At 38.4% G+C, this 24,008-nt stretch overlaps 1 protein-coding gene across 2 annotated transcripts in view; it reads left to right on the top strand.

Annotated features, from left to right (window-relative positions):
* The window catches only part of LOC308437522 (transcription elongation factor A protein 1), a 67,930-nt gene extending 50,246 nt beyond the window's left edge, over positions 1–17,684 (top strand). For both annotated transcript variants that reach the window (XM_080938605.1, XM_080938603.1), the window contains 8 exons: positions 652–757; positions 7,123–7,210; positions 10,206–10,351; positions 11,406–11,462; positions 11,897–12,051; positions 13,199–13,345; positions 14,747–14,818; positions 16,317–17,684. In XM_080938605.1, coding sequence (XP_080794731.1) covers positions 652–757; positions 7,123–7,210; positions 10,206–10,351; positions 11,406–11,462; positions 11,897–12,051; positions 13,199–13,345; positions 14,747–14,818; positions 16,317–16,325 — 780 coding nt within the window. In that variant the 3' untranslated portion in view covers positions 16,326–17,684. The remainder of the gene's footprint in view (positions 1–651; positions 758–7,122; positions 7,211–10,205; positions 10,352–11,405; positions 11,463–11,896; positions 12,052–13,198; positions 13,346–14,746; positions 14,819–16,316) is intronic.
* Positions 17,685–24,008: the final 6,324 nt, after the last annotated feature.

Here is a 24,008-nt window from a genome sequence, read left to right as displayed (position 1 = left end):
TGCTGGGCAGGTTATATTAGTATTGCCAGTTTCTTTGTCTTTAAAAAATAGTTATAGTGATCTCAGTGTTAAAGAGATCTTGGGAAATTTTATACACCTATTTATTCTACTATAATCCTAGTATATAATATTACTGCATATTAAATTTAACTGTATTCTGTGAAGTCCATTTTAGTATCTAATTTATAAGCTGATTATATAGGATCAAAAAATAAAGATTCCTTTTAATCTTCTCTAGATAGTAAGTTTTGTTTGGATAGCTTAGTTATAAGTTACAGGCAGTACTTGGGGGTACTCTGTTGAGGAATGTAGTGTAAATATAGTCATTCAGTTGTCGGCATGCGTGTCTCAGCTTACTTTTCTGTAGAAGTATGTTTTACATCTCAACCTCATTTCTCCCTGAAAGACTGATTTCATTTCAGTAGTCCAGTAGTCTTGATATTACATTACAGGGTTGTTGATCTCACTTGACCATGCATTGATCATTCCAATGCATGATCTAAAGATGTATGTCCTTCAAGTTTGTAGTGTGTACTTTCAACAGGATGCAAATATTTGAAGTTTTAAATTATGAAGTAGAGAGTTGGAAAGAGAAGAAATACGAATTGTTTGAAACAGCATTGATGGACATTTGTTGTTGTTGCCTTGCAGTCCACGAGAATTGGAATGTCTGTCAATGCTATTCGCAAGCAGAGTACAGATGAAGAAGTCACATCTCTAGCCAAATCTCTCATCAAATCCTGGAAAAAATTATTAGGTAAAATTGATTGATGCTTCAACATGTTTATGATGTCCTGGCTTGTTCAAATGCTTGCTGCTTTTCTTTTTAGATCTATAAATCTAGATTTAGTGAAATTAGTGCTTTGTAATAAGGATGAGGGGCCTAGTTTAATTTGCCTGAATGTTGTATGTAGCCTAGTTTATTAACTCTGTGGTCTCTGGCAGTTTTAATTGTAGATATGTTCTCTGGGAAAGGTTGTGCATGATTTCAGAAGGGATTCTAAAATAACTTTTAGAAAACTTTTAGCAAGTAGACAATAATGACTACCTTTGCTTTTGTCCAGGTCAGTTTTTATTATTTTTTAATAGTCATTTCTTTTTTAATTTAAAATATTTTATGTGCATTGGTGTTTTGCCTGCATGTATGTCTATATGAGAGTGTCAGAACCTCTGGAACTGGAGTTACTGGAAATAGAGTTATAGACAGTTGTGAGCTGCCATATTGAACTCAGGACCTCTGGAAGAGCAGCCAGTGCTCTAACCACTGAGCCATCACTCCATCCCCCATTTCTTTTCTTTTTTCTTTTTCTTTTCTTTCTACCTTCCTTTCTTTCTTTCTTTCTTTCTTTCTTTCTTTCTTTCTTTCTTTCTTTCTTCCTTTTTGTCTGATAGTAGGTTAAATGTCTTCTTTTCTTTTGTAATATTTAATTATACATCCCAGAACAAGCTTTTCCTTTTCTGTCTTAGTATCCCTCATTTATTTGAGATAGGCTCCCATTATGTTGGTAAGTTGGCTTGGGACTTGGGATCCTGCCTGAGTCTCTAGAGTGTCTGGAGACTGACATGTCTCCATAGGCATGTGCTAGCATTCCCAGCCCAAGTATATTTTTCTTAAACAGTTCTAAAAAACAAAAACAAGCTTCGGTGTAATACCATATTTTGGTGTAATGAAACTTACAGTCGTCCATGCTCTAGACTGTTGCTGTCCCTGTGTACTTCTTAATTTTTTGTTAGCTCGATACAAGCTAGGGTTAGCTAACAAGAGGAAACCTCAACTGAGAAAGTGCTATCATAAGACTGACCTGTATGCAAGTGTGTGGATCATTTTCTTGATTAATAATTAATATGGGAGGCCTGGCCACTGTGAAGGTGACACCACTGGACAGGTGATTCTTAGTTGTACAAGAAAGCAAATAGCCATGGAGAGCAAACTAGAGAGCAGCATTCCTCCAGAATCTCTGCTTCATTCTGGTTCCTACCTTGCTTCAGTTTCTGCCTTGGTTTCCCTCAATGATAGTAAGCAAAATAAACTCTTTCCTACCTAAGTTGCTTTTGGTCAGTGTTTAATTACAGCAAAAGAGAAACAAACTAGGACACACAATAATGTCTTTATGCTTTTTTTAACCCCCAATATTCAGTCCAGAATCACGTATAGGGATTGTTTTTGTTTGTTTGTTTTGTTTTTTTTTTTTGTTTTGTATATCCTGCTTACTGTTTCCCTCTCAATCACTCCTTCCCACAATTCTTTCCCTATCCCTCCCTTTCAGTCAGTTCTTACAGCCTTATTTTTTTCTTCTGCGACGGAGAATATAACAGATTTCTCTTGGTTTGTTCTGTTTTGTTACTATTTATTTATTTTAGGTAAGGTGTCATTTAGTCCAGGTTAATCTTGAACTCAGTCTAGCAAGTGATGACCTTAAACTCCTGAGTCTCCTGTCTGTACCTATCAAGTACTGTGATTACAGCCATGTAGGCTAGAGGTATAGGTTAGAGAAGCCAGAGGAACATGCCATACCAAACCAGAGTCCAGAGAAAGCAGGGAGAGGAAGCAGCAGTTTGAAGAACCAGACTCTAGAATCAAATTTTGTGAGTAGCAGAAGCCAGCAGAAACAAGTGACCTTACATACCTTAGGAGAGTCATATCAGCAGCTTGGTTCGGAGCAGTTCTTTGGGAGGGAACTCATTTGTTCCAGTCCCTACTCATTCACACTACTAAATGAATAAAAGAAATTAAATGGAAGGAAATGACTGCTCCTAGGTACACTGAAGGAGAAAGTTTATTGTAGATAAAGGGGAGTCATAGCCCGAGTCAAAGGCATCTGAGAGAGTCTGTCTAGTGGTCAGTCACCCTAAACCATATGTTGAAGAGGGAGAGGGGAAAGCAGCTGCAACCATCAGGAAACCCAAAAGAAAAGTAACAAAAATGGCTAGATTAATGTAGGGAAGAACACCCAGGGGAAAGGCAACCCAGCTCTTGGCTGGAGAATTTTTGCCAGTCTGAAAGGTCCTGTAACAAGTACAGACTCGGGTGTGCAGAGAGAGCCTAGCAGCCAGGTCCACTTCGGAATGTCTGGGTTTAAGACCTAACACTCCCCTTTTGTTTCCAGTGGTGAGTTCCTTTTTCTGATTCTTAACTGTTTTCTTATTAGATCAGGTTTTGCATCCACAGTTGGGATACTCCCTAAGTGTATTAGTCTCATACCCAATAAAAGTTTGTTGTTCCTCTTGTAAGAGTTACTCTGAGAGATTTTAAGACCCTGGATCTGTCTTATATTTTATAAGATTCCCTCCTCTAATTTAGTATCCATTATTTTTGCTCAGCTCAGTCTTTATAGTGATGAATACAAACTTTATTTCTTTGCCCTTCAAAATATCACCAAACAGTAAGAAAACACTGTCTTTTGTGGATCCTTATTCTGTATGATGAACTGCAATCTACTACTATTCATTTATATTTATATTACCCTACATTTGACCCCTGGGCTCCCCCACGGGCTGGTTTCTAGGTTAGCACTCTTCAGTGCTTTTGAGTACTCAGTAACGTTCTGCACCCATAATATGTATTAGGCTTGTATTGTTCTCTACTGCTATGGTAAAAAAAAAAAAAAAAACTGTAACCAAAAAAAAAAACAACTTGGGAGAGGAAAGGATTTGTTTGTTGTACACATTCTGATTATAGTCCCTCATGAAGAAAAGTCAGGGGAGGAACTTAAGCAGGAATCTGGAGACAAGAACTAAAGCTCTTAGAGGCCATGAAGGAAAACTCATAGTTTGCTAAGCCTGCTTTCTTATTCACCCAGGACCACCTGCCCTGACTGACATTACTTACAGTCAACTGGGCAGGTTGCCTGAAAGTGAACTAGGCAGGTGGCAGTACGTTGCCTGGGTCCTCTCACATCAATCATTACTCAAGAAAATACCCCACAGACTGGCTTACAGACAATTAGAAGGAGGTAATTTCTCTACAGATGTTCATCTTCCCAGATAATTATAGTTGAGTTGACAAAAGACTAACCTGTAAAGTAACTTTTATTTACCCCATGTAATTGTTCCCTCCAAGGCTTACTGCCTCTGTCTGCTAACGTAGGCCTAGTCCTGGAAGCTTCTAGCCTCTATACAACCTTATCAGGTCTACTACTGAATGAGCATGCCCTTTCTTGTTTGCTTGCTTGTTTGTTTGTTTTTAATATAAAGGCTGTGGTTTTTAAAAATGATTTATTTATTCATGTATTTGAGTACACTATTGCTGTCTTTAGACACACCAGAAGAAGGCATTAGATCCTATTACAGATGGTTGTGAGCCACCATGTGGTTGCTGGGAATTGAACTCAGAACCTCTGGGAGAGCAGTCAGTGCTCTTAACCGCTGAGCCATCTCTCTAGCCCCCCCCCCCCCCCAAAAAAAAAAATTCTGACTGACTTGTTCTGGCTCAAATTCCAAGCTGACTGATTCAATCTGCCTTTTCTCTCTTGGCCTCTCTTGAATTGCTCTGCTTGGCCTCATACTAACTGTAGCAAACTGTTCTAATCTTCTAGTTCCTTCTCATTCTCTGGCTTGTTCTGTCTTCACCTGTGTCTAGTTTTTTTCCCCTCAGTCTGTCTCTATAAAACTGCCCTGGTAAAACCACCTCCTTCCTTTTTCTGTGGTATACTCTTCTGTCTGTTTTTATGAGAGTTAGACATACCCTGTCTATCAGATATTTCTCTGATTTGTCACTCAGTTAAACTTCTCTTTCAAACATGGGTGCTTCTTTGTACAAACTAACTTTACTTTTATTGTTTCTGATTAAAGTTGTGTACTAAAGACTTGTCTATATTCCAGCCAGAGGGATTAAGGGTGTGTGCCAAGGCTGGGCCACACCATAACTAGACACAGGTTTTTCTAATAAATAACTCGATCTGGAGGTTTACATTGTGATCATATATATCCTACAACACTCATCAGGACAATGCCCATTAGTTTTTCTTGTTCCTGCTAGGTATGTCTACCTGGTTCTATGTGTGTATCTCTTTATGTTACCATTTTTATATATAAAAATACTTTTTTGGTTTTCATTGTAATTGTCATTTAATTGGCTTCAGAATAATTCATCTGAATCTTGATGCAAAGATTTTATTATTAGCTATTGTTAACTTTGTTATTGTTGCTTTTAACTTAGTAGATGTTTCATCCTGATGAGTTTCTGCTTAAAATTGTTTCTAAAGATTCTTAATTTGGTTTAAAGATTCAGAACTCCTGCTAGTAGGTAGTGCAGTTTTTTAAACTGTGGATATGTTAAAGCATTGACATTTAAGCCTCATTGTAATCCACTGCTTTAGGTGCTATTTATAAACTCCTATTGTGTGGTGATCTTGGAAACACTGGGTCAGTAGTAAATAGATGGGCTTGAATGTGACTGTAGGTGGTGTCAGTACTTTCTTCCCTGCCAGTTGTGCTGTTTTGACACAGCACTGTTGAATAGCAGGAATGCCCCGACCCAAGGCCTTGACCACACTAGGCAAGCATTCCGCCATAAGCCTTATTACATGTCGGTGGGAATATTTGTTGAAGCTGTTCATACCTCTTAAAACTGTTCTGTTTTAGAGGAATGAACATTGCCAAAGTGATGAGGGCAGTGTATTGTTGTATTGCCTGTTTCTCTTTTTACTCTATAACTCTGGGGCTGTCTCCTACTCCCCACAAGTCATTCCTTATTTTTCGTTTGAAGCATGGTTTTATTGTAGTCCGAACTGGCCTGGAACTCCCTATAAAGACTAGACTGTTCTCAAATTCAGAGATTTGCCTGCCTTTGCTTCCCAGGTGCTGGGTATGCACCCTATAGCACCCCTATGCCATTATTAATATTGGTGTTCTGCTTCATAGTACTAAGGCATCTTAGGGTTTGCTTGCTTTGTGGTTAGGAGACAAGGACTTGCTGTGTATCCCAGATTAGCCTCCGATTCTCAATCCTCCAGCCTCTGCCTCCTGGGTTTTGGGATCATAAGGGTACAGCTTTTCAGGCTTTTAAGGAAAATAATAGAAAATAACAAAATGTGATACAATTTAGTTTTATGTTAAAAACTAAAGGATATGTTTATGCAATAGCACAGAGGGTTTTGTATTTCAGGTCATTGCATTTCGGGCTGATAAAATTACACTTAGCATTACAGACCTTTCTCTAGCCATGAATGCTTCTAGACAGGGTGAGAATTCTGGGGTTTCAGTACTTATAACGCTTATGCTTCATTGGCAGAGACTTAAATTGAATGTAGACTGAGGCATGGGATGAGATTGTGTTTAAAAGTTGCCCACGTGGTCTTATAATCAATTGAATATTATTCTTCAGTGTTGTATGCAGCGAGTGTGTGAACACTAAAAAGATTTTATATATATAGCCAGAGAGCAAAGTATAGATAAGTGAGATAATTTCTACAGTAGAGCTAAATATTTTCTAAACTTAACTTGGGGACAGTTTGACTGGCTTAAGATGTCTGTTCCTCGTTACAAAAATAATTGCTTTGACTTTACATGTATTCACAGTGTTAAACCACTTTCCTCTGAGTCAGTGGTTCTCAGCCTTCCTAACACTGGGACCCTTTAATATAAGTCCTCATGTTGTGGTGACCCCCTCTCCCCAACCACAGAACTATTTAACTGCTACTTCATAACTAATTATGCTACTGCTGTATGAGTTGTAATTCGACTGTCTGATATGCAGGATATGCGTCCTACAAGTTGTGAACCATTGCGAACCATTGCTCTAAGTCTTAAAGAGTGGGTAATCTGCTGCTCTATTGACAGATCATTAATTTTCAGAATGGCTATGCTCACATTCATCCACATTCTTTCCTTTGTATATATAGTTTTTAAACTACCAGATGCCATTGGCATGTGAATTTCTGGTTTTTCCAAGTGACAACTTAGGAATGTTGATTATATGCCTATTATGAAAACTACCCCAGTACATATACTAATATAATAATACTTTGCTTATATTTATATATAATTGTGGAAAATGGAAGGTTTTAATGATCTTGTTTGGGACTTGATTATTTACTGTGTATTATATATTAATGTAAGGTACTTTGATTGTTTTCATTTTTAACAAAAGTAGACTGTTTAGGAATTTCGTAAATCTTTCAGATGGACCATCAACTGATAAAGACCCTGAAGAAAAGAAAAAAGAACCTGCAATTTCATCACAGAATAGCCCTGAAGCAAGAGAAGAAAGGTAGCTCACTTTGTATAAATTAATTTCTGCTGAGGTTGCTGTTTCAGGATTTCTTTTCTTTTCTTTTTTTTTCTTTTTTTTCTTCCTTTAATCAGTGAAAGTTTTTGTAAATAAGTAATCAATGTAGCGATCTATCTGTTTCCATTTAAGTTCTTTAGATTAATCAACAATACTTCAAATGAATGACTATTATTTCCCTGGTAGCTATTATCATCCTTCTACCAACATTATTGTAGAGCCTTGAGATGGTTTATTCTTCACTTAGATTCCTTTATGCTGGAAAGAATATTTACTGTTAATGAATAATAGAACAAGTCATGTTTCCAGCTAATTAGTCACATAATAATTACATGAATTTGAGTGTTTCAGGATTTCTATTGCTATGATAAAGATCATGATTAAACTTGGCAATGGTGGGTGATACACACGTTTAATCTTAGTACTTAGAAGGCAGAGTCAAATGGGTCTCTTAAGTTTGAGGCCTGGGCAACAGAGAAACCCTGTCTCCAAAAAGAAGAAAAAAAGAAAAAAAAAAAAAGAAATGAATGATCAGAAGGGTACATATCCCAGGACAAGTTCATTGAGGAAAGCCAAAGCAGGAACTGAAGCAGAAGCCCTGGAGGAATGTTGTCTTGCTGGCTTAGTACTTAAGGTTTGCTGCTCTTTATACAACCCAGGACCACCTGCCCAGTAGTGACACCTTCCACAGTGAACTGGACTCTTGATATCAATCACTAATAAAAGAAAAAAGTGTCCCAAAGCCTGATCTATGGGCAGTCTAGTAAAGACATTTTCTCAGTTGAGGTTCCTCCTACCAGATAACTCTAGTTTGTGTCACGTTAACAAAAACAAGCAAAACAGCAGCCAGGATAACTAGGTAGTTTATCTGCTCTGTCATATTTGGTCTTTTGATCACGCCTGTACTCACTGTCGAGTCAAATGAGACTAGTACATATATATATTAAAAAATTCGCAAGATTTCTTAGAATTTTAGAAGAAAAATAGAAGTCTACATAATTAAAGTGAAATTATTTATATTATACTTTTAATAAGCTTGAATAAGATTTCTAGGGCTAGCAATAATAAATCTAATACGAAGGTATTGATAGGGATTGACCCTGGAAGTTCTTTGCCCTTTGAGTACTTTTCTTCCCAAATTTAGCCATTTAGAAGAAAAATGAATTTTTAGTGTATTTTTCTTAGTAATTGAAGTTTAGGTAGAGTATTTATCTGCTAAAGCCTGGCATCTGTCCAATACAGAACACAGGAGGAAACAATAGGGGACTGTCCATTCAAGTCTGAGGTATAATATAAAGAAAAGTCAGAGCTGAGTGATTTGAAGTTGAGCAAGGTTTTATATTTATATTTCAAGAATTTGAAAAGCAGTTGATTTAAATGGATCAAACCTAAGCATCACATTTAAAGAGATAGGGTTGGTGTTAGTGAAGTTAAGTCTTCATTAGTTCACTCAGGCAGTTTGTAGTGCTTTGGCTAAGTCTGGCCATAGGCAAAGAAGTGAGAGCTTTTAAAGTATTCAAGGTTTTTTGTTTGTTTAAAATTGATTGGGGCTAGAGTTGTAGTTCAGTTTGGTGTACTGCTTGCTGAGCATATGCAAAGCCCTGGATTCAGTTCCCAGAACCTCATAAAATAGAGCTTGGTGATACGCACCTGTAATCCCTGTATTTGGTAGGTAGGGTCAGGATGAGAAATTTAAGATCATTCTTGGCTTACATAGAGAGTTTAGGACCAGCCTCGGTTACATGACATCTTATCTCAAAAATAAACAATCTCTTTTTTATTTACGACGTCTAGATTCAATAATTATAGTTTGAAAATAGACACAGGATTAAATCCTAGCTCTTGATTTTAGGAATCTTAGTCTTGTGGGGAGTATGTCTGAAAACTATGTGCAAGCCTCTGTGTAAACAGTATTTTCTAAGTAGGCCATAGAGATGGTCTCTGAAGAAACAGACAAGTTAGATGACACCAATGACTGTCTCTTCTGTAGTGCCCTGTTGTAGTTTTTAACAGTTCAAATTCAGAGGTTGCCCTGCCTCTGCCTCTTGAGTGCTCCAATTAAAGTGAGCACCACCACAGGCCTTGTCTTGGAGAGAAGGAGATGAGATGTATTCTTAATAGCAAACACAGCTAGTTAGTTCTACAGTGGACAAGAGGGCACAAGACAGCTTAATTAGTCTTTGAAAAAGATTTGTGATAGATACCATTAATATGACAAAACTTAATTGAAACTAGACAGAAACATTTTGAAAATAAATTGCTTTGGTGAATGTTTAACAAGTTAATCAGATGTACTGAAATTTTGGAGTTGATTAGAAAATTAAACTATTCAGATAAAGCTGGTATTTCTAGGAAGAAGTCTTATAATTCTGAAACTTAATTTATTAACCCTGCTCTTGTCTTAAAGAGAGTTTCATTAGAACCTTATTGTCTAACTACAACAGAGGGTTTTTCTTTTTTAATATTATTTATTTAATGTATATGAGTACACTGTAGCGGTCTTCAGACAGACCAGAATGGGCATCAGATTACAGATGTCTGTAAGCCACAATGTGGTTGCTGAGAACTGAACTCAGGTTCTCTGGAAGAGCAGAGCACAGTAAGAGCTCTTAACCACTGAGCCACCTATCCAGCCCACAACAGAGGTTTTTAAGCAGTTTTTTCTTCCTGTTTTGCCTACAAGTTGCCCTGTTCTCTGATCTATACCCTCATCCCTTATATTAAGCCAAGATCCCTGCTTTTTATGTATTATGCTGAGCTATAGTATGTACTTTTTTCCTTAGAAATCATGTAAGGCAGGCTTGTGGTGGTGCTCACTTCACTTTGAGCACTCAAGAGGCAGAAGTAGGAAGACCTCTGAATTTGAGACCAGCCTGGTCTACTTAAAAGTCCCCAAGTATTTATTTTTAGAAAAGTAATGATAATGCAACTAAGAGATGTTTCCTGATTGTTTTCTGCTCTGTTTTATATATTTTAGTAGTTCCAGCAGCAATGTGAGCAGCAGAAAGGATGAGACAAATGCTCGAGATACTTACGTTTCATCTTTTCCTCGGGCACCAAGCACTTCTGATTCTGTGCGGTTAAAGTGCAGGGAGATGCTTGCTGCAGCTCTCCGGACAGGAGGTAAGTTTACATGTTCACTCCTGTGTCATCTCTATCTTTGTGTTAATGTTTTATAGCTATCATCCTGCTGGTTGCTCCCACTGCTTAGCTTAAGAGTTTGTTGCTAGTAAGTTATTAGAGGGCAGTAAAAAGAGGAACACAGGATGCTGGAACCTTCAACATGCAGAGCATTCTAGGGTGTTGACACCTTTCCTGATTCATGCTGATTTATGCTTTTCCCACACGAATATCTAATCTGCAAACTCATTACCATGACTTTAGGTTGAGAGTTAAGAACACTGACTTGTCAAATGTTAGTATGACATATAGCATTCATGTTTTATATTAATAATTCATTTTTATACTTTTTATAGTTGGAAAAGCCATATGTATTTCATAGTTTATACTTATGTAGAAAGTACTACAAAGGACTGATCCTTAACATGTGAACTTTGGCTTTAAGGATTCATGTACAGTGAAACACAGTGTGGTATTCATAAAATACGTCAAATGTATGTGTATTAGTTAAGAAAGTCAGCTTGATTGGCAGAATATTTGACATTTTATACAACTCATTCTTTTTCTTTTCAGTTATGCTGAACCAGTTATGCTGGTGTAACTAACCAGTTTTGCTCCTTATTTGGCTCTTTCTACTTTAATTCCTTACTGTCTGTGTGTATTTCCCCCTTTTCTAGCAGTTCTATTCTTTCTATCCTTTTGAACATTTGTGGAATTCTTCTGAGTATGTCTGTGTGTGTGATTGGCAGATGAAATGAGTAGTCTCTGAGTCACAAGAGACAGGACAGTTCTTTCTAATAGCTGTTCTCTCTCTTCTCTCTGAGAGCACCCAGAATTTATGGTCTTATGAAATGAGGAATTGCCTAGTATATGAATTGTTTTCTCAGGAAAAGGAGTTGTTAATATAATGCAGGAGTTAGACAGATGCCAGAAGGGAGTAGTAGGCAGTAAGATACCAGATCTACCTCAGAGATTCTTTACAGAAGGCAAATGAAGTTGAAGAAATAGAAGTGGTTTGCTTACACTTACAATAATGAGTTTTTTATTCTTATCCTAGATGATTATGTTGCTATTGGAGCTGATGAGGAAGAACTGGGATCTCAGATTGAGGAAGATATCCTTTGTGTACACATCCATAGCTGTGTTTAGTGATCTGTGACGTTTTCTTGTGCCTTTTCTTCTGCTGTATGAGTTGTGCTCATGCTCAGACATTTGAGGTTCATAGTAGGATTCAGACTTGGGCAAGTTAGAAGCTTGTGTAACTGTAATTTCTCAAATACTTGCTGTCTTGGGTTGTGGCAGTTACCTTTGAAATCGTGTTGATTTGTGCTTCTACACTAAGTACTAAAGAAATAAAAAGCATCACTTAGTCACAGTCGTAAAGATCAACACTAGGACCGGTTACAGATGAAGGGATCTGAAAGGAGTGTCTTATTTATCTAAATTGGAAATCGTTTTTGTGAATTGCTTTTAAGAGTTATGAATTTGGCAGAACAAAGAAAGTTCTTATCTATATAACTTATTCTTTTTTCCTTAATGGCCAAGTACCTATATATCAAGAAATAAGGAATACAGACATGAAGTACAAAAACAGAGTACGAAGTAGGATATCAAATCTTAAAGATGCAAAGAATCCAAATTTAAGGAAAAATGTGCTGTGTGGGAATATTCCTCCTGACCTGTTTGCTAGAATGACAGCAGAGGTGAGTAAGTCTGTGTATGAGTGTTACATAAGTATCTCATGTGCTTCAAAACAACTGTAGTATATTTATATCTTAGAAACACACTCAAGATCATTTGCTCCATTGATATTGTTGGTTCATTCCTTCTGTCTTGAGCTGTCCAGATGTTCGTTGTGTGGTACACATCATCTGGATTCACTTAACATGTGAATTTACACGAATTGTGAATCTTTTAGTTATGAACAAGCTTTGTATCCTCTAAGCCTTTACTGTGGTTAAAAACAGTAAGCTTGGTGATCTCACTGGTTCTTTGTTCAATATATGTAGAGAACGATGTAAGTAGGTTCATAGTTTGCTATTTATAGACATTAGCCATAGTGTATCTAAAATCTTGATTTTACTAACCATCCAACAAAGAAATAATAAATTTTGAAATAGCTAATAAAGTTTGCTATCCTTAAGAAATTTTGTTTTAAAATCTTATTAAATATCTAAAACTTCTGCAAAGCAAAGAACATAATGTAATCAGATCCCATATATCCATTAATGAGTTTTAACTACTTTGAGAATTGTCCTTTTTAAAGCATGCTTTTTTCTTTTTCATTCTTTTCTCTTGAATTTATGTCAAGCATAATTCTTTTGTATGTACATACCCTCTACGAGGTACTGTCAGGGACTTGGAGTCTCATCGACCTTTTAGGTATTTTTCCTTATAATAATTATTCTAGTGACTGAAGAAGCTCTCTTATTATGGACCACCAGACTCACCCTGATGCTAATTTTCCTGGCACAGAAAGGAACCTTGGCATGTTCTGTATACTTACTTCCAAACAAATCCAGATCTTCCTCCAAAGGTCCTTGACTTCTTTGGGGATGTCATGGGTAATGACAGTACTTAGACCACTGTGTGGATACCAGAGTTGCTGATTGCTACAGGTTTGCATTGTTAGTTTATAAAGTTAGTTTATAAACAATGTGTGGACCTAAGTTTTGCACAAATATTTACAAGTCTTTAAAGAGATTTTGAAAGGAAGCAAACTGTTTTAAGTCTTCTAAGGAATGATTAGTTTAAAGCTTATCAGTAAACTATGTGAACATGAAAACATTCAGGATATGGAATAGCTATAGAAAGTATCTAACTGATTGATACTAGCCATTTCTGCCATAGGAAATGGCTAGTGATGAGCTCAAAGAGATGAGGAAAAACCTGACCAAAGAAGCCATCAGGGAGCATCAGATGGCCAAGACCGGTGGGACCCAGACTGACCTGTTCACTTGTGGCAAATGTAAAAAGAAGAACTGCACTTACACACAGGTTTGTGATTGACTCTGGTCTCATGTTCACACAAAGAATGTTTCAATCCTGTTTCAGAGTAAAGATAACTAAAAAATCTGGTATTATTCTGATCTTTTAGTGAAAAGTGCTTTTTCAGTAGATTCCAACTAATTGAAGATAAGTTGATGCATTTATGTGGCCATAAAAATATTTACTGTAAAAACTATAGTGGTTATATAAAATATAAGATGAACTACAATGACTAGGTCATAAGCAGTTGCTGATTACTGTGTCAGAGTGCACAGGACCATACATTCAGGGAAAATTCTCTACTCTCTCACATGGCCTGTGGGTACTTTAGGTTTAACTGCCTTACAGAGAGATGTTCAAAGGGAACAGAAAGTTGCCTGCACCAGGGACCTAGGTACTATTGCCATTGTGTATAGAATAGCAGAGGGTTTATTTTTTAAGTGAGAAGGGGTGTGTGTGTGTGTGTGTGTGTTAACCAGAGAGGCATTTGAGTCTCTCCTTGAACCATAGATTTGGGGCTTGAACTCAAGTTGTTAGGGTTGATGACAAGCATGTCTACATACTGATCCATCTCACAGAGCCAGAAGGACTTTTTTTTTATCTAGAAGGCCTTGTCATGCATCATATGCATCTTTGTGTCCTTGGAGATCTGAAGTGACTGTCAGATTCTCTAGAACTGGATCGTTGTGAAGAACCAAATGTGTGCTGGGAATAGAACCTTGATCCTGTGCAAGAATGGCAAATGAGTCACCTCTTCAGTCCTTATTAGAATATTTCTTTACTGTTTTGTTGTTTGCTTGCTTGTTTGCTTGGTTTTTTGAGACAGGGTTTCTCTGTGTAATAGCCCTGGCTTGTCTTAGAACTCTGTAGACCAGGCTGGCTTAAAACTCACAGAGAGGGGGCTGGAGAGATGGCTCAGTGGTTACAGCACTGATGGCTCTTCCAGAGGTCCTGAGTTCAATTCCCAGCAACCACATGGTGGCTCACAACCATCTGTAATGGGATCTGATGCCCTCTTCTGGTGTATGTGAAGACAGCTACAGTGTACTTATATACATAAAATAAACAAATAAATCTTTAAAAAAAAAAAAAAAAAAAAAAACTCACAAAGAGTCTCCGGAGTGCTAGGATTAAAGGCGTGCACCAGCACAATTTAATGAGCAACGTTTAGAGTATTTTTCCCCCACTCATGGATAAATTACACATGAAAGACAGATAAGAAAAATGAAGTTTGAAAATATATGCTCTTTTGCCAATGGTGTATTGTATAATACTTGTGTAAGCTCTTGCACATCTTAAGGTAATATCACTGGAGTTACCGTATATCTTTATGTCAAATGCTCTTATATGGGTTGGATTCTTTTCAATGGTCATTCAAAAAGTAGCAATTTTCATTGAATTTTACTGCAGGTGCAGACTCGAAGCGCTGATGAACCAATGACAACATTTGTTGTCTGTAATGAATGTGGAAACCGATGGAAGGTATGCACCCCTGCATGTGTGTCATGGCTCTGTGTCTTTGTAAGCTGACGAAGATGTAAATATGTACCTCCTAGGACTTGATCTCAGCAACACGTATGTTTTAACACCAGGGAAAAATACTAAATTATTTTCACACATTCCCATGTGTATACATTTTGATCTTGGAGAAATTTATAGAGTTCTATGATATTAGCATTTATTTTAGGGATTTTAGTGAGTTTAGTTGTGGATTGGTAGCTTTTCAGTAAGCCTTTTTTATTTTTATTTTTACTTTTTTGCTTCTGTATTTCTGAATTTGTCTCATACAAGCAAGTTTGTGTTTTTTAAAGAACATATTTTAAGTGTCTTTCTATTCTAATGTTGTATGTGTTCTTTGCTGACTTCACAGATGTATATGATGTATTCTAGTTGCTCACCCTTACCTCTCACCCATCTCCTACACACCAGACCTCCTTCCCTCCGAGTCTCTTTCGCACCAGAACGTTTTGTGAGTTTAACCAGGGCAGTCTTTATGACTACAGGTTTTAAACTGTTCATTAGAGTTTCTGTTGCTTCTGCCTCAGAATTTAACAGTAGTTAAGGAAGGAGTGGGTTCTGTGACGCCCTCCTGAGTTCAGATTGACTGTTTATGTCATTCGCATTTTTGTACAGGCCAGTGGAAAGCTAATTTTTGACTGACTTTGTTTTATGAATTCCAAAACAAAATAAAAAATTAGGATTGCACATCAATCCCGATGTTACTTTTTTTTTATTGATAGTACACACACAGTGAAATTTAATAAAGGATTATATAGCCAAGCATGCACATCAAAACACACACATCTTGATATACATAATATACGATATTTAAGAAAATTTTTTTTTTTTTTGGCTTTTTTTCTCCAATGTTACTTTTATTATTAGTAAAGCTGGGGATATTAGCAGTTGGGGATCGGGAGATGCCTATAGTAGGGATAATTCTTCGGAGTCACACAATAATAAGAACTTCTTGCCTCACACCCTCACTCAACTACCATCTCCTCATGGGGTAGGCAGACATAATGCTAAGCACACTCTGTCCTCCCTCTCTTCCAGTCCTGGTGAACAACTTGACCTGTCCACATAGCTAGCTCTCTCAGATCTGTTATACCTGCTGGGTAGTTTTATCACTGTGTGAGCTTTATTGTATAGTTTGTTTAATACAAACAGTTTACTAAAACATGTTGTACCATATGGTTCTTATTAAGGAAGTTTATTTTAATGTAGAAAGCTAATAACTTATTCATTTAACCAAGAAACATTAGAGAAATACTTTTAAAAACATGTGAAAAACTTTATATATTTGTTCTTTAGTTACATAGTCCTTGTAATTCTATAGTGGAGGATAAAAATGAGTGACTACTATGCATAAAAACTTATTTTTCAAAAATACCTTTTTAATAAAGTATATAACGTTAAGTTACATATACTGTTGCTTGTATTTTTACAATCTTACAAAATTTTTTTTTTGTCTTTGCAGTTCTGTTGAGTTTGGAAGAATTGGCAAGGTATCTGGACCATTAAGAAAAACGACTTTTGTAATTAGCTTTAAAATGAAGCCAGGCAACTCGTTTCCCTGCAAGTGAAATTTGTAAACAATATACATCCCATGGTTGGTCTTTGTTGTTTACCTGACAGTCTCTCTTAAATGCCTTCTGTGGTCTCAGATCAGCTGGGAGACCATAAAATAATTATATGATATGTTGCTTTGTTTTTCTTTTTTATAAGTTGATGTTGCATTTTATTAAATATTAACTTTTTATAGTCTAGGACACAAATTTTTTTGATCTGTTAATGCATAAAGACAAATTGCTTTTCTCATTGGTATATACCTAAAAATGTTAAGGGAAAAGGCATAATATAAATTTTAGAGTTACCAAACATACGATGTATTCCAGTTGTACTTGTCCAGCTTCTCAAAGTTGTGCACTCAATTTGAACTCACATATTACTTTACTCTTAATTACTGTGCTTGAAAAGCCTTGGATCCTTAGATCTCTTGCGTCTGTGACTAACCACAGTGATCATTTCTTGTATTTCTCACACATGTATATTACCATTTTTTAATAGATTTTACTTTGAAAACTGACTTGGTTACCATCAGTCTATTTTATTTGACTTTGTGCTGTATTTTAGTTTTACAAAACTCTGTTATAATTTCCTAAGCTTTTCACAGCCCCCTCACTGGCATGAGCTTTCCCCTAGGAAGACATGCTATGAAGAAAATGTTGGGATCATAGTAGAGTTCCTGGAGGCAGCATGACTGTACTTGCACTTGGAAACCTACTGACCAAGGATTAAGCCTGAGAACTATGGAAGTTATTAAGCTGTGCTCTTTGCATATGGAGGTTGCAAAAAAAAAAAATCCTTTAGACTGAATCTTTTGTGCTAAATTTTTTCTTACATGATGATGTCAAGCCAACTGAAATGTAGGCTGTAGCAGGTAGTTTTACAAAACATACTTCACAATTAAGTATTTACTTTCTACAATTAACAGTTTGCTTTTGTTCAAATGTGTCCCATTTGTTTTGCTAGTAATAAGCAGTGGTTTTCACATCGTTTTCCCGACACAGATGCTCTAATGCATATGGTAAGGACACCGTTACAAAGCTTACGTAACTGACGAGCTTCTTCCTGTGCTCAGAGCTCTGTGTCAACCACCGCACAAGCTTTGCACGCTGCTCTGCAGATCGTTTGACATCACGTAGAAAACACTTAACATGTTTAAAGGATTGGTCCATGGGTAATTTGTCACTTTAAAAATAAAGTACATTTTGAAAGAATTAGTTTAAAAGTAATAAGGTTAATAAAATAGTCCCACTTTTAAGTGATCCATTTTAAAATTTGTAAATGAATAAATTTTTTTGTTGTTAAACCTAACTGGTTTTTGTTGTTTGTTTTGATGCTGAGATATCTCTGAAAGTGTAAGCCAGCTCCAATGCAATGGTTTCCTTAGAAGAGATCTGATGCTCTCCTCTGGCCTGAGTACACTGCACACATGTGGTACATAATCATGTGTAAAACAGCCATACACATAAATAACTTTTAAAGTTAAGATATTTTTAAGGTTGTTGAGATTCAAAAGGTAAAATTTGTTGTTTTGGAACATAGTAAGTGTTAACTTTGGACTGGAGAAACGGCTCAGTGTTTAGAGCACTGGCTGCTCTTCCAGAGGTCCTGAGTTCAATTCCCAGCAACCACATGGTGGCTCAACCATCTGTAATGGGATCCGATACACATATACATAAAGTAAATAAATCTTAAAAAAACATAATAGGTCTGGGAGGAGTAGGTCTTCATCTACTGAGACCGTGTCAGGGTATATCAGTATCAGAATATCAGTATGTTTTTAATTAGGGCTCATCTATCATTGCTTTAACTGCAGTAAATATCCTAGTTAGCCACTTGTTACAGCTTTTGACTGGAGAATTGTGATGGTTTGAATGAGAATGGTCCCGATGAGCTCATATATTTTGAGTGCTTGTCCATAGTTATGGAACTATTTGGGAAAATTGAAGAGATGCGATGTTTTTGGAGGGTGTTTGCTATCGGAGCTGGGATTTGAAATTTCAGAACCCCCTGCATTCCCAGTTAGCGCTCTCTGCATGAAGCTTAAGGGTCAAGTTCAGTACCATGTATGCTATTCTGTCGCTGTGGTCCCTGCCATGATGATTATAAACTAGCCATCTGGAACTGTGAACCTCAATTCTTTTAAATAAATGTTTTATTATAGAAATAGCAAAGTAAGACATGAAATAAGCTATGAGTGTAGGAATGTTGTCTAACTTTCAGGCAAGGACTCCCAAGCTATGCCTTCTTATTGGTCTGTGTGTGAGGGCAGTTCCAATTCTGGGCTTGACAGGGACACACTTGTTAACACTTGTCAGTATATAAGTTCATTTGATAAAGGGATCCTCAGTTACTGATTCAAGTTTTATTATTGAAGAGAAAACATGTTTAAGCTTGTCATATCAAGAGTCACCAAGGTAGGGCTAGAAAGATGACTCAGCAGTTAAGAGCATGTACTGCTTTTGCAGAAAACTGTGTTCAGTTCTAAACACACGTTAGATGGCTCAGAACTATCTGTAACTCCAGTTCCTGCGGGTAGAGGGCTCCTATGCACCCACCTCTTTTCACATATATACACACACACAATTAATAAATCTTTAAAAAGTTACAGAATCACCTGAGGTGCCTCAATGACCATAGCCTAATTTAATAACGAAGATCTAAGTCTTAATAGTTTATTATCAACAACATTCTTTTAAAGATTTATCTATGTGAGCACACTGTGGCTGTCCTCAGACACACCAGAAGAGGGCATCAAATGCCCATTACAGATGGTTGAGCCACCATGTGGTTGCTGGGAATTGAACCCAGGACCTCTAGAAGAGCAGCCAGTGCTCTTAACCGCTGAGCCATCTCTCCAGCCCAACAACATCATTTTTAAGTGACCCTTTTTTGTTTTGGTTTTAAATTTGGGCATGAAAAGAACCCTGGAAAGTGTGGGGGTTTTGGTGGTGATATAATGATAACGAAAGAGGAAAACACAGACTAACCATTGGGTTTATACCTTAATGTCATAATTGTAAACTAAAATTTCTCTTTAAATGTAAGATACTAGTTTTGGTGGGTTTCTTATTTAGGTGTGCCTGTTATTTTAATAGGTTTTTAAAAGTTAATAGTAACTAAATTTTTAAGACTGCTTTATCAGGATTTTTAATATATCCTCAAGATACACGCACACACACACACACATATACCACATGGTAATCCATTTCTTTGGGGAATTCTAGAGACCCTTCTAAGTTTTGTTTCATGTTGTCTTAGACACAGATTGACATACATGAAAATATTTTTATGGACACATGGTATAAAAGTAAAGACTTTCATCTGCCTAAGGGAATGAAGTTGATTCTTGGGGCATCTAAATGTGCCTCTTGTTTTATTACTGTCTGCCTGCTTCTCTCATTGAGTATTTTGAGTTGTGGAGCACAGTCGTGTCTGAGGTGTTCTAGAAACAGAGACAATCCCCCTCCCCCTTTTTTTGATAGGCATCTGGGCCCTTAGATATCAGACAGCCACAGCACAGTATTCATGAGCTTTATGGCCTGAGTCTTCATTTTTGAAATGGCTGTTCTTGGTTTTATCAGAGAAATCCCTTGGATGGGCCTGGCCAGTGCTGCCTACAAGGAAAAGTGTAATCACCTGAATTCCTTCTCATTTTCCCTGTTCCTTTTATTCTCCTTCGCACTGAAAAAATCAGTGTCTCAGAGCTGAGTCTGGGGTTGGATTCCATCGATTCCCGCTCAAGCTGTACAGACGTTGAAGGGAAAAGTCATGGAGGGATGACAGGAAGTACTGTTTACTTATGCCCCCTGGGGCTGAGTATCCTTTTCCCTGGTAACCTGGATAAGTAGGAAAGTAGGAGATGGGTGGATCTCTGAGTTGGGGAAGATGACTTCTGAGACCCATTGACCAGTGCTTTCAATTTGGAAAGGCTTTGGGGACAAATGAGGCTCATCCAAGAAATCAGAGGTGTCCTCTTGGTTTTTCATAGGTTCAGGATGGAATAGTAAACTTCCCCATCACCTGACTCATATTGAGGCCAGTGCTAATGTCTTACTGTATAGATTCTCAGGATCAAACTCATTCCCATTCTCTTTTATAAAAAAAGATTTATATTTTTTAATTTTATGCATCTGAGCATTTTGCCTGCATGTATGTCCATGTACCACGTGTGCGCCTAATGCCCATGAATGTCTGAAGGCCAGAAGAGGGTAATGGATCCCCTGAAATTGGAGTGGTTGAGAGCCAACATGTGGTTGCTGGGAATTGAACTCGGGTCCTCTGCAAGAGCAGCCAGTGCTCTTAATTGCTGAGTCATCTCTCCAGCTCCATATTCCCACTTTTGAAAATGCATGACTGCAAGAAGCCCAAGTGTTCTTATGACATTCACAGGGAGAGACAAGTACAGAAGGCCTTTCACTAAGGAGACGAGCCACTCACCCATTTCCAGAGCCCTCAGGTTGATCTGCTGCAGTGCAGCCAAGAGGCTTCCTGTCCTCTGGTGTCACACGACCACAAGGTGTACACACACTGGCTTAAACACCTCTGACTATTGTTATCCTGTCCAGGGTTTGAATTTGACTGCTGGGATGCAAGCTCCTGTTACAAATGTCTCTGACATTTATTCTCTCGGTGTCTCTTCTAAGCAGTGCAGTGTGGGGGTCTAGGGATGGATCAGAGTTGGTAGGTAACCTGGTTCAGAGAAGGTTGTCTTGTGTGAATGGTGCTGCCTCTTGTTTCAGATTGCCCTCCAGATTAAAATGCAAATGTGCTGGAATATTTGCCCCCATCCCCTGACCTCATGCTTAAGGGACTGCCTTAATACCCCAGAGACTAAATCTCACCGTCAGATAGGAGATTACGTACTGTACTCACATGGAGTATTCACACATAACTTGGAAATGGGAAACAGAAATGAAGCACTTAGCACTGAGAATATTCTAACCGTCCACTGGGAGCCTGTAAGGAAAAGCACACCACCTGAGACTTTCTCTCAGCCACTCAGCGATGCCAGTCCTACAGTCTTGCTATCCTATTGAGACAGGGACACAGACCTGAAACCCCCAGTTCCAGCTAGGGTTTGACACTGGAGAATAGCCAGAGACATGGAGAGAAACATGGCATATTTCCAAATACCATACAGCAATCAATCTGAGGAAGTTACCTCAGGTAAGACAAGGGTACGGGGAGTCCTTGCAAGTGTTGGGACCAGCAGCAAAGCAATCAGCAAAGAGGATCCTGACTTAATCGGCCAAGCTGGACCAAACTTCTGAAGTCTGATGCCAGGCAGTTTATTGTAAGCACATTTAAACACAGTACAATTAGGAAAAAACGTTTCCTGGTGTAAATCCAAGATCCAGTGTCCAAGAAGGCATAATTACATAGAAACTTAAAGTATATGTCATTTGTTCCAAAAAGATGGGTTCTAGAGATAGACTACTTGCATTAGCTTAAGGGCCTAGGGAAGCCTGTGGTATGGTCAGAGTCATACAGATAAGCAGTGTTCTTTTGGGCTGCTAGCCACCTCCAGTCCTTGTGGAAGCTTAGGGAGGCCCCTAGCTATACAGATAATGTAAGGGTCATTTAGACTCTTATGTATTTATAGTCCTAGTTGTGGGAGCCTCATATGGCCTGGCCCTTAATGGCAGATCACCTCCAATTCCCAGCCTTCTATGGGACCTTAATGGCCCTGGGGTATGGAGGAAGGGTCAGAGGGTCAGACTGCTTCAACTCTGGAAACCTCAGAGGCAGGACAATGGGGATTGGCTATTCTCCCAGCCTGGCACCAGAAAGCCAGCTTTCCTACTATTAACCCTAGTACACAAATTTACTACCCCAAGAGTTATCAGATTTCACTCCTTGACCTTAAAAGGTACTCCCCAACTCCCCATCCTCCAGCCTCTGAATATGTAGATGAACTTTTTTTCCAACACCTTTGTCCTGGTTAATGGTTCTTGTCCCAGCGGCATACATATCCCCTCCCACCCTGCCAGTAAACTGACTCAGTTCTCCGAAGCTGTGCCTTGGGTGTGTGTTCTTGCCTGTGCACAGCTGAGGTCCCGTATTGCATTCACCTGCCTGCCGTCTAGCCTGGTGCACAGCAGGCCTGGCTACCCCCAGGGGAAAGCAAACGAGAGAAGGCAGTCTTCTGGGTGAAAAAAAAAATCTTTTCTTTTGAAAGATGCCTAATATTTCTGGTTTTCCTGGTCATCTGTGGGTACAAGGACCTTTGTGCTCTGAACAAAAAGACATGAGTAAAAGTATCATCACTACTGGAAAGGTCTAGGCATCTAGGAAGGCGAAAGGAAGATCTAGAAACAAGGACAGAAAACACTGGAGTGCAGAGGTAAGCACTCCATTGTGTAAGGAAGCCTGGAAATGCAGTGGTGTTAGGAGGCGGGGCTTAATGTCTGGATGCGCCTCTGACCCGTGTGGTGGTTTGAAAAGGAATGGCCGCTGGCCATCAGAACTTGCCTAGTTTGTTTAAGAACTCTGGGGGAAAAAAGGCGGAGGAGAAGGAGCACATTGATTAGCTGGTGAGATGGGTACCTTTGTTAAAGAAACAAGGAAAGGAATACACTCAGGTTTTTGTTCATGTTTTTTGAGTTGATATTTTTACAAGATTAGAGGCATAAATCGTTACCCCTAGCTGTCCTGCCATCAGTTACAAGTGTGGCTTACTTCTGGAGGGCACCCTCTGAGACATGTAGCTTCTTTGGCTCAGGGACAAAGAACCTGACCAGGAACTCTGGATAGTGGCAAAGAGAGAGGGAGAGTTATTAAGAGCACTTCAGAGGGTGGCAGCCAGCAGCAGGCCTAGAGCCAGAAAAGTTTAGATCCTAGCAGGGCTCAGCCATGGAAGTGGAGAGCCTGACTGACTCTTGTGTGGCCCTGATGCAGAAGCGTTTCCAGCCTTCCAACTGACTTCTTATATTTATCTTGATGCCTCTGGCAACCCTCTGCTGCCACAGGACTATGCAACATCTGTCCCATGTCTCTCTTGTTTGACTGAACATAATGTCCACAGGATTCAGCCATCGTAACCAGCAGAATTTCCTTTCCCTACTCCCCCCCTCCCTCCCCCTCTCTTAACTCCTGTGATAGCAATGCAGTAATTGAAGGTTTGTATTTCTTTTCAAGATCCTGATTTTATTTTTTTTTAATAAAGAAATGAAATAAGACTTCCGAATTCTATAATAATAGTGATTCTATTTTTAATTTTTGAGTCATTTTTGTGATCCCCCCCCCCCAAGGTCTGACTTTGTAGTTCAGGCTGGCCTTAGTTTATCATCACCCCGACTCAGCATCTGAGTCCACTGGCTGTGTCGGGGGCTCATCTTAGCAGAGATATAGTGACATGTGCTGGGTCAGAGAAGGAAAGAGAAAAAGGAGACATGGGAAATGACCTAGCCTTAAGAAGAATACACAGGAAGAGAAGATCCAGAGTTAACAGCAGCTGAGCACTCAGATGACCTGCTGGATTGTGTGAGGTAGGCTTAGAGGGTGAGGGGTCAAGATTAAGGCAGGCTAAGTAGCCCTCATCTAGGAGATATACCAGATATCCAGATAGAAGTTGCCTCAAATTCAGGAGGGGTTTCAGACC

Source organism: Micromys minutus (genome assembly GCF_963924665.1).
Source record: "Micromys minutus genome assembly, chromosome: 26".
Taxonomy (NCBI): Eukaryota; Metazoa; Chordata; class Mammalia; order Rodentia; family Muridae; genus Micromys; species Micromys minutus.
This window is presented reverse-complemented; position numbering and strand designations above follow the sequence as displayed.